We start from the raw sequence: 10,201 nt of genomic DNA, 5'->3' as shown, positions 1-10,201 counted from the left end.
AATAAAAATGATATAATTATATAAGAATTAAATCGTATCACATATACATTTAATCCAATTTTTTATGACAGCTCGACGAATAAAATTAGGGGTATTGAATTTTCTGTTGGACTGTACACAATTAATGATTAATTAAGTGAACTCATCGTCGAGCGAGCGTGACGAGATCGCGGTGTAATGATAGACTTATTTTTTTAAGAAACTCCTCGGTTTTTGCTTGCCAACCCCGAAGGACGGAGGAAGTGGAGAAAAACTTGTTTCCTCTCGTGTTGAAAAAATTGATTCATCAGCAGAGTTCATGTTCAGTTTGTAATTAGGGTATTTCACCGAGGAGGGATTTGCCCTACCATTTAATTGCTGAAAATAATGATTCTTGTTTGTCCGTGGCTTTTTATCCATCTTTGAGAATTTATACGCGAGATTTTTTTGTTGACGTTTAGGACTTCAGGGGCTCGTTATGCTGGAGACTCTCTCTCTCTTCCTCTCTCTTCCTTTCTCTCTCTCTCTTCGGCACTTGAACTTTTCCCTACGAAAATTTATAGTGCTCTCGAGGAAGGAGTAGAAGACGATTGCCGTGAAATTTGTGAGCATGGAAGGTTTTACGTGGCCTCCAGTGGGCTTTCGCATTTTACAGTAATTTTCCTCCATTTTTTTTTCCGCGAAATTACTCCCACGGAAATGATAAAGAATGATCAAGAAGAGTTGAGTTTCGGTGGAAGAAATTTTAACAATGTATTAATATTGAATATCCATTCCAACAATTGCCATAAGTGTAATAATAATTCAATTGACATGGGAAAAATGTTAATATTGACTGTTGGATTTCGGAGTTTTCCCCCGAGTTCAAAATTCACTCTTCTAGAGTTTTTATATTTCCGGATTTAGGAAATGTTTATTTCTTTGTTGCTGTGGGACCTTCCTTTTATGTTATAAAAAAAGGGGAAAGTCCCGGAGGGACTTTCTCATTTCGGGTTTTTCCAAAAATACATCTGGCGACCAGAGAGGGTCAAGAAAGGAAAAAATCCAAGGGTTGAGGATGGAAGGAGAAATTATATTACCCTTTGGAGAGGAGTGCGTGGGCCTTACTAGTAATCTTTAGTTAGTTGGTTGTAAGTCTTCGTTCAGTAAAGTACCTCTTAACTGTCTAGAGTCTTATTATCTATAATATTGAAATAATAATTGTCAGTCTTAAAAATTCTCCAAGTGTTTATTTATTTCGATATCCATAATCCAATATTGACCAATTAGTTGTTGGAATTCACGGAATATTTATACGTGATTTTTTTTTTATTCTCAACCGATGAATAATTTAATCTGGATCCACCCGGATTCAATTCAATTAAATTCAATCAGCTAATAAATTCATTGAATCGTGCTCAATTTATCTTGCACCGGGGTATAAACGAGACAACGGGTTCCTCTCCTCTGCGGTCGTTATCGAAATTCCGGTGGAATTCCTGTGTGTGTGTGTTTCGAATATCGAGTGCTCGAAGATGCAGAAACACCACCGGAGACCCCGTGTCGGCAAACTAATTAAATGGGTTAGCCGAATTAGTGGCTCTAGGTTGTGACTATAGGTAGTTTTGGTCCAACGGGGAACACCACTGGGGGAATAATCGAGACCGGTGGATTCTTCGGGTTTAGAATGTCAGGGGTGTCACGGTTTAGCGCCTCATGGTCTGCCCGAACTAAATTCCGATGGCGTTGTCTTGTCCACCTTCCGCACAAACTTTCCCTGTGGCAACTTCCTGGTGTTGAGAGTCACTGTCCGGGGTGACGGCAAACTTTACCAAGTATCAATGGGCTATTTTAGCCACTTTCGGGGGTTGAATTTCAAATAGGATCTGACCATCCACTGTTCACCATTTTGTCACACTATTTTTCCCTTCAAATTCCAGAAAATTTCTTCAAATCGCTATTCCATGGACTCTGCACTCAACAAACCCTGGGCTAAACCCCATAATTTTTCAATATTCTCAATTATCTTTTCGACCTTGAAATTGATAATTCCAGACAATTGATGTAATGTTGGAAATATTTTCGACGTGAAAACGAACAAGAGACCTGTTGTGACAGACCAGAGGGAATAATGGAAACATTTAGGCTGTTTATAAGAAACAGCCCAACACGTGGACCAACCCCATAGACAAAGGGCCTTGTCTAATGGGTAGACCTGACACCTTGGACGATGTGGTGACTGAGGACACTTGGAGACGAACTCTCGAGCAAGCAACATTAAATTTACCACAATCAACCCAGCTTATATTATATCGAGTCTTTTGTAGTAAATACTTTTTATTTGGAGTTTTTACATTTAGTTAGAATAAATCGAATAAGATACAATAAAATACAAGCTCTGAAATCACGCGACAATAGTGTACGAAATACGCTACGTTGGATGATCGTCAAAGGAGTGTACTCTTGGCAGGTCAAGGCCCGAATGCCTAATTGTCCTCCGAGTCTGTCCATTCACCCTGTGGGGTCCTTGTTTTGGGCCCGACGTCACTAGAGGGTGTCAAACCCCTCGCCTCTTCCCATCAGTCCTCCTATTTTCCCTGGCCTCCGGTTCAATACCAAATTTCCCCGCTTTACTTTAAACCAAAGTTTAAATGTTAACAATAAATGGAAGATCGGATTAATTAATTAAAATAAATCGTTAAATATTTACTCTCTTACAGTAAGAAGTAAAATTCTAAAAGGATTTAAGAGTATATTTCAAAACACTCCACCTCAGTAAAATAGCCTCTTCTATAATTTATACTGGTAAAAGTAACGTAGAGTTAAAAATATATAAAGTTAAGATAAATGCAAACAGAAATATATATCTCAGTTAATATTGGTTAAAGTAGATGAATGTGCTCTCGCCCGAGTTGCTAGGCGAACTGCCGTCATCTCCACTTCCTAGTGGAGAAAAACTCCACCGCATCATTCGTCATTCGGCATTTGTTTATTGTAATCAATATCAGGCAAAAATCGCTCAGGCCCAAAATTGTTTCTCGGGAGGTTTATACTAAGGCGCTGGTGGTCCCCACACAGTCCGGTCTTTGTCTCAAATCTAATGAGTGTCCTATAACGCTTCGAGAATTTTTCCGCACATCGATGTGGGGTAAAAATGAACTGGAGTACACCTTCCGGTGTGATCGAGATACCGAAACGAATTTTTACGGCTCGCTTGGCGAGGGTGATGCGTGGAGTTCACACACCTCCGCTCGTGTACACGAAAAAAAAAAAGGAACAACTAAAAAATATAAAATACACACATGGTAGCACATAACACACAGGTGACGCCGGATTCTACCACAGCATAGGCAGTCCAAGGTCAACGGAACCTATAAAACTACCTGGACAGGTGAAAAGTCATTCAAACCGCGGGTATACGCCATCGGGCACGCACGCCTCGGTAAATTCGCCATTTATTTTTTAACTTCGTTCGGTTTATTGTTTTTCCCGGTTTTTGTATTAACGAGTGATCAATGCAATGACTATTGTCAGTGGCTCAGAGTGCAGCAGGAGACTTTCACCCAGAGCAGCAAATTTTTGCACAATGGTGAGTCTAATTGTTGGGGATTTCTGTTCCATCCCTTTCAAGAAAATTTCACCAGATCAATCTCCATCCCAGTATTCAACCTGTAGGATCAGAATTATAGGAAAAGAATTCTTTTATTTTAAAGGGATAAAGTAATATATATTTGAAAATAATACGGAATTAATTTACACAATACAAATGCTCCACATGTTCACTCACGATCGGTCAAGTCCGAATTCATTCTTTAATTTTTACCGAACCCACAAACCTGTACAATTAATCCTCAATATTGTATTGTCCACACCTTTCAACAATTTTTTTTTCCACTAATTTATTTGATTAATCTAATGAACATTGATGAGTAAAATTATTGGACAGTCGATTCCATTTTTTTTTCTCTCATTTATCCGAAGCTTTTATCATCGGCGAACAATTGTAAAGTTGCGGTGCTGTTATAACCGGAATAGAAATCCACCTGATAAGTTTCCTGGGACGTATAACTCGGGTTACAACAGTTCACTCCTTCTAATTGGCTCGGTGGTAAATTTTATAGAAGCCACAGGGGAGAGCCAGAGTAGAGGTCGACCGCAGTGGAAAAAAACGTCAGCGATAGTTAAAATGTTTGGGGGTCATCCCCTGGAGAGCGGCTTCATCCCCCGGATTACCGCGTTGAGGTTTTTTCAAATAGAAAAGCGCTGCCCCAAATTTCAATAAGTCCAAACGTCAGACTTCACATTTTCAAATGAAAAATCCGCACTAAATTGAAACTCCTATTAATAATAAATAATTCCTAATTAACGGATGTTCAGAGAATTCATTGGTTTCAGTTGAAAGGGGTAATTTCAATAATTTTGAATTCTAGCGCGAGTGAAAATTCGGTATTGAGTGGTCGCGATCCGATGATTCGAGCGATTTTTCAATTCCCTTCCGCTCTGAAAATCCACGAAACTGAACCAAAGAGAACGTTCAAAGGCTTTTTTTTTTAAATCTCTCAATCCGAAAGATCAAAGCCACCCCTCCCTCCTCAAAACCACTCAAATCCTCTCCACGGACTGTACCTAATAGCGCGAGAGGCTTTCCACCATTCATCTCTCGATATTCAGTCGAAATCCCGAAGATTAATCGAGATCGGCTCAATTACTATTCCATGACGAAGACAAAGCGTCTTCAGGGGATGTTTTCACGAGGTGTCACCCCTCCTCTTCCCCATCCCTTTAAACTCTCAAAAGAGTGACACGAGAGGAAACGAATGGAATGAATGATGTGTTAAGATATATATCGCTGAACGCGATTTTTTAATCTCTCAAGCGAAATCGGATATCGATTGATTAATGAAATGTGTTTTATTTCAATTATCGTTTCACTGAACTGAATTTTCAAAATGAAGTTTCACTCGTTCGACTGGTATCATTCAATCGGAAGATATCGAAGATCGAAGTGGAATCGTTTTATTCTAGTGACGACGAATGTCGTAGAGTCAACCGCGACAAATCAATTAAAAAGCGAGTGAAAGAGACTTTTGCCGGTTTGAGTTAATTGAAATCGTCGAGTTAATCGTCTTCCATGGTCAACTGCTGCATTGGAGCGGCGAGAAATTGTTTAAAAGTCTTGATGAAATTTTATTTTCATTTTATTTCAAGTTCTCCCGCGATCTCTTGATGAGTTTGGGGGAAAATAAAAGCGAGGAAATGGGGAGAGGTTTATAAATGGAGAGATGGGGAGATTCAGTGGCGCGAAAACGAGACTTCTGGGGTCTCCCATTACCCGAATGCTATCGTATCGTATTGCAAAGGCAAACTAATCGATTGATTTCGAGAGGGCGAAACGAGAGTCTAGAGTTCTTTACCTTTTTTTCGATGGATTTTGTGGGGTGATTCGGGGCTCGATTGCCCTTTCGATTTTCAGGGGAAAGCCTTTATTTAATTTAAAGAGATTCTAATTTCACAGCATTTCAATCTCATTGAGGATTTTTCCATTTTCATCATTTTATTGCAAATTTACTTCATCGCAGGACGAGTATTTTAAAAATAAGTTGAAGTGATAGTTAGATTATTTATCAATCGCTTGTTTATTTGATTTTAAACGATTAGAAATTAATCAATACTTTTTAATTAAGAGTTCTGGTATTGTTGGGAATATTCCGAAATTTTGTTTGTCATTCTCATTGTTCATGAGCATCAGAATCCAATGGAACTGACATTGCGTGTCAGTACAGTGTATTTATCCGTATTTTCTTTTCTTCCAACTCGTTGGTAAATAATTCACACCCAGTGAACACTTTGAGCGCTCATCCAGCCTTTTCTATTTATTTACAATCCGTAAACAATTGACGAATTAAAAGGTGCATAGTATACCCAACATGCAGGACGCTAAACCGAATTATCGGTGCATGGAATATCATATTTCTTTGTTTAAAAAAATATCATAAAAATAGTGTGGCTGTCTGTTCATTGGGTGCATGAAAAACGCGCATTTTCACCTCCGGACATTTTTGATTCATTTGAAAAAAAAAAACCGTTTAATTGCGAAATAAAAAACATTGGGATCCTGCAAAAAAAAAAGTTGTTTATTCGTTACTTTCGAGCTTTATCGATTGGAATTTATCAATTAGTGGGCAATTATTCCGGAAATGAACTTTCACAGGCGCAATAAATGCATTCAAAACATTTCATCTCTGAAACCCAGAAACTCTAGTACCTCCAGGTCCATTTACAGTCGTAATTACCACTCGGGGTAAAATGTGAAAATAGGATTTACGGGTTTTCGTCCAGTCGCGAGTAGTTCTACACCTGCATGCACAGACCACTCGCCGCTCCCCAGACACCTAAAACCCCGCAATTTCCGAAAACCCCTAAAAAACAGGCAAAACAAAAATCCGAAAATTGCACTTCTTCCCCTCCGTCATAAAGTTTAATAAAAATTACGTAAAAATCCCGTAATGCGCAAGCAAAAAAAAATATCCAACTCAAATTCCACAAATCCAGAAAACGTGCATTACATCACGTACAAGCTCCGCACAATTTTTTCTGAATCTTTCTCCTCCCTGTCACACCACCAAAACTTCCGGAATGGAATTCCTTCACCGGGAAAATTCATTGGAAAATTCTGAACGGTGAGTGTAATAATAAATAATAATTATTCGTAAAAAGGGGCCCCCGGTATTCGCGGGCCGTGGCCCCTGTCGGGGGACGGCCAGTGTTTTGACAAAAGGAAGTACATTGTGGTGAGAATAATGGGCAGGTGAACCATTGCCTGCCCCCCCTCCCTCTCCTCCTCCCCCTCCCCCTCCTGCCCCTCTAGAAGTGTGTACAGTGGCTATTGTAAGCAGAAAATACTCACGTGTAACCTCGACCGCCCGCAGAGAGGAAAACCACTGAAATATTCTCACTCTCCCCCTTTTCACCGTCTCTATCCATCAAGTGACGTCACATCCGCTCTTATTATTTCACCTGAAACACGCGGATATGCAGGATTTTGTGGTACACCGAGTGAGAGTTAATGGAGTGCCTTAAAAAAAGAAAGGAACAAAAAAAAAATGAGATGGAGGAAAATGAGAGAATGAAAAAATTGAAATGGAAAAAAGGGGAATAGAAAAATTCGGGGTGATGGCAGGGGGGTCTGGGGGGTGGTCTTGCCACCTTTTGGGAAGGAGGGGGAGGGAAAATGTCCGCTATTCTCTTTGGTTGTGATTTATCTCCATTCGGGTTTAACGATCCTACACGACTGGGAGGGAATTTCAGGCCGGAGAAAATGCGTCCGGTTTTTATCTTTTGGTGGAGTTTTCGGGGGTGAGTTATTGGGTTATTGGGGAAATAATGGGGGAGAGGTGATTGGGGTTTTCAGGTGGGGGAGATGATTAGTTGAATGCAGAAATTTTTTGTGGGGATCGGTTAATTTTTTTCTTTTCTCTCAGTCATATTCCTCACTGCGCGTCTGGTTTTTATTGTTGCGGGGGGTTTTGGGGGGGTAGATCAGTGGGGTGAATGTGAATTTTAGGGGTCTCTGGTAACGATACTCAAACGTAATGACACCAGAGGGTTTATCTCTCCCGAGGGAGAGATGGGGAAATTTCCGGGGTTCTCTTCTTAATTGTTTGTTTTCCTCCGTCGGTTCAACTTGAAGGCGAGAGGTACGAGTATCCGTCGGGATGGACTACCTGTCACCGTGAAAACCATTTCAACTTCATTTTTAACGTGAACGAGGGGCACAAACAAAAAAAAAAACGTCATGACTTTTTTTTTTATTCTCAATGGGAGAGACGAAAAAGTGAGATTTGACATTTCGGCGCAGTGGAGCGGGTGGACCAACGGTACGACAATTTTTTTCGTCGGCTCATGCAAATTTCAGCCGTCGCAGTGCGTCAGAATTTTTTGGACTTAATAAAAAAATTATATTACGGGAAAAAATTGTCAGGGTGGAGACGTGGAACAAGTGCATTTTTTTTCAATGTCCGACTTTTATTTTTTCTTCGGAAATCGTGTGTAATTATCTAGCTAATCAACAAGCAAGGGAAAAATTAATATCACCTCGGGAAATGGTTTTTTAAATAAATAGACAGTTTAACACGGATTTAACGAATTTATTCAATATTGAATAAACGCTGAATAAATAATAATTTGTCATTTATTATATTATTATTATTGTTATTTAGATATTATTAGTCACCATTTACACAAGCTTGATTTTATCCCAATAGATATATTTATTCACTCAGTTCAGGGGAAACTCATTTTTCGTGTGGATAAAAGATGATTTTCCTCTGTACGGACGATTCCATATTTTTGATTAAAAAAAAAATCTCAGCTCCGAATGACGACGAAAAAAATCAAAAGAGATGTATTTTTTTATTTGAATAATAAACCCAAACGGTTCCAGAGAAAAATCGTAAAATAAATACTGCCGTGAACACCGGAATTTCCAATTTTCATTCGTTGAACCCATTCGAACGAAAATCACGGAGCGTCACCTTCTCACCTAGAATGGTACCGTAAAAAAGCGATCGATATCGATAAGCATAAAATTAGCATGATGAAAATTCGAAAGTGACAGGGCACAATGTTTTCTATATTAAAATTCCCCCCCGACTAGTTTCCTCTCGGATTTTCCCCACCTGACGTTAGCATCACAAAGAATAGCGAGTGAGTACTGAAAAGGAAAAGCCAAATCCGAATAAATTTAAAGCCCATGAAATAGGGAATTCCCAAATATCCAATTTGAATTTTCCACAAGCGAGACCGAGAGAAAATTCACCAGAAATTAATTCAAGTGCGAAAACACAACGCGATACATATCGACGAAAAACCTTTCCTTTGCCAAAAAAAAAAAATCAGTTAATTAATTGAACGCAAGTAAATGGGATGAGCGAATCAAAGAAAAGCACAAAATGGCGGAGAGCATGAATTAACCCGACAACGACCTTGAAAGGCAACTCCATCCCTTACAAGATTTTAATAACGCAGCCATTTGAAATTAAAATGCAAATTCCCTTCATTTTTGTTGGGTTAATTGAGTTTCGTTGAGGCGCGCCTCCCGAAGCGTAAACGCTTCATTAATTTGTGCGGGCCACTCCTCTCCCCCTCATTTCAACCCTGAGTTGAGCCCTCAGTTGGGTTCATCCCTTGACTAGGCAGTTGTTCACAGAGAGGGGAATGTAAAAGCGTTGGTCATTTCTCCGCCTGAGTGTCATAATTTCGTTCATACGGATTTACCACCACCGCCCCCCTGTCATAATGTCCACCCTGCGAATGCATAATAGAATTCGTTACGGACAAAGCCACCGCTGTGTTCACAATTTCCTCTTTTTATCACTTCCCATGTAGTTTAGGCTTTCCATCCCCCAGCATCCTCCCCTAGTCAACTACGAATGTTCATGCAGAAAATTTTTCATATAAATTAACCTTATAAATGCTATTTTACGATTGAAATAAAGCGTAACTTAATGAAGTAATTTATAATTATTCTTGGATAATTAGACTAGCAATTTTTTAAGAACTAGAGATGATTGTATTGTTACTTTTGTGGTGCTACTACATCCGTTTCTATTTCGTCTTTCAACGATAGATATATAAGAATCGGAATTCAATTAAAAAATAAATAAAATAAATATATATACATAATAATAATAATAATACAGTAACATAATATATATATATATATTCATGTAAATATTATAAAAAATATTTATTTCGAATAAACCAGCTTCAAAAAACGTTACATTGGATTTTATTTAAAGGGATTCTTCATTAATGAATCATTTGATTTTATAATCTTGATATTATATTCTCAATGTGTTTGTTTTGAGATTTTTATTTCTATAGAGGCATTCGCTCGAGTTTCTATTCTTTCTCGATGGAATTAATCAATAAGAAACGATTGGAGTCAATAGAGCGAGATTAAAGCCTTCCGGCTGTTGTTCGCAGCACGATTAGGTTCAAAACGAATTCCTCGTTTTTTTTTCCTTTTGTGTGTCATTGTAGATAAACGAAATAAAATATATCTCAATAGAGGTGATGAATAGTAGATGACGGATTTAGAAAATGTCAGATGTATTTGATCCGTAAATTATTGAAACCCCCAGGACTGAAAAAAGATGAAAATAAAAATATTTTATTGCCGTGGAGATGTACATTTATGCATATTTATTTTTTTAATTTCCTGCGGCGAAATTTGCGGTTG

The 10,201-nt window shown here is 38.6% G+C and overlaps 1 protein-coding gene across 2 annotated transcripts in view; it reads left to right on the top strand.

The window, feature by feature from the left end:
• Positions 1–3,378: 3,378 nt before the first annotated feature.
• LOC105268099 (putative DNA helicase INO80) overlaps positions 3,379–10,201 on the top strand; it is an 11,515-nt gene continuing 4,692 nt past the window's right edge. For both annotated transcript variants that reach the window (XM_011307386.1, XM_011307385.1), the window contains exon 1: positions 3,379–3,547. In XM_011307386.1, coding sequence (XP_011305688.1) covers positions 3,479–3,547 — 69 coding nt within the window. In that variant the 5' untranslated portion in view covers positions 3,379–3,478. The remainder of the gene's footprint in view (positions 3,548–10,201) is intronic.

Source organism: Fopius arisanus, unplaced genomic scaffold (genome assembly GCF_000806365.1).
Source record: "Fopius arisanus strain USDA-PBARC FA_bdor unplaced genomic scaffold, ASM80636v1 scaffold00053, whole genome shotgun sequence".
NCBI lineage: Eukaryota > Metazoa > Arthropoda > Insecta > Hymenoptera > Braconidae > Fopius > Fopius arisanus.
This window is presented reverse-complemented; position numbering and strand designations above follow the sequence as displayed.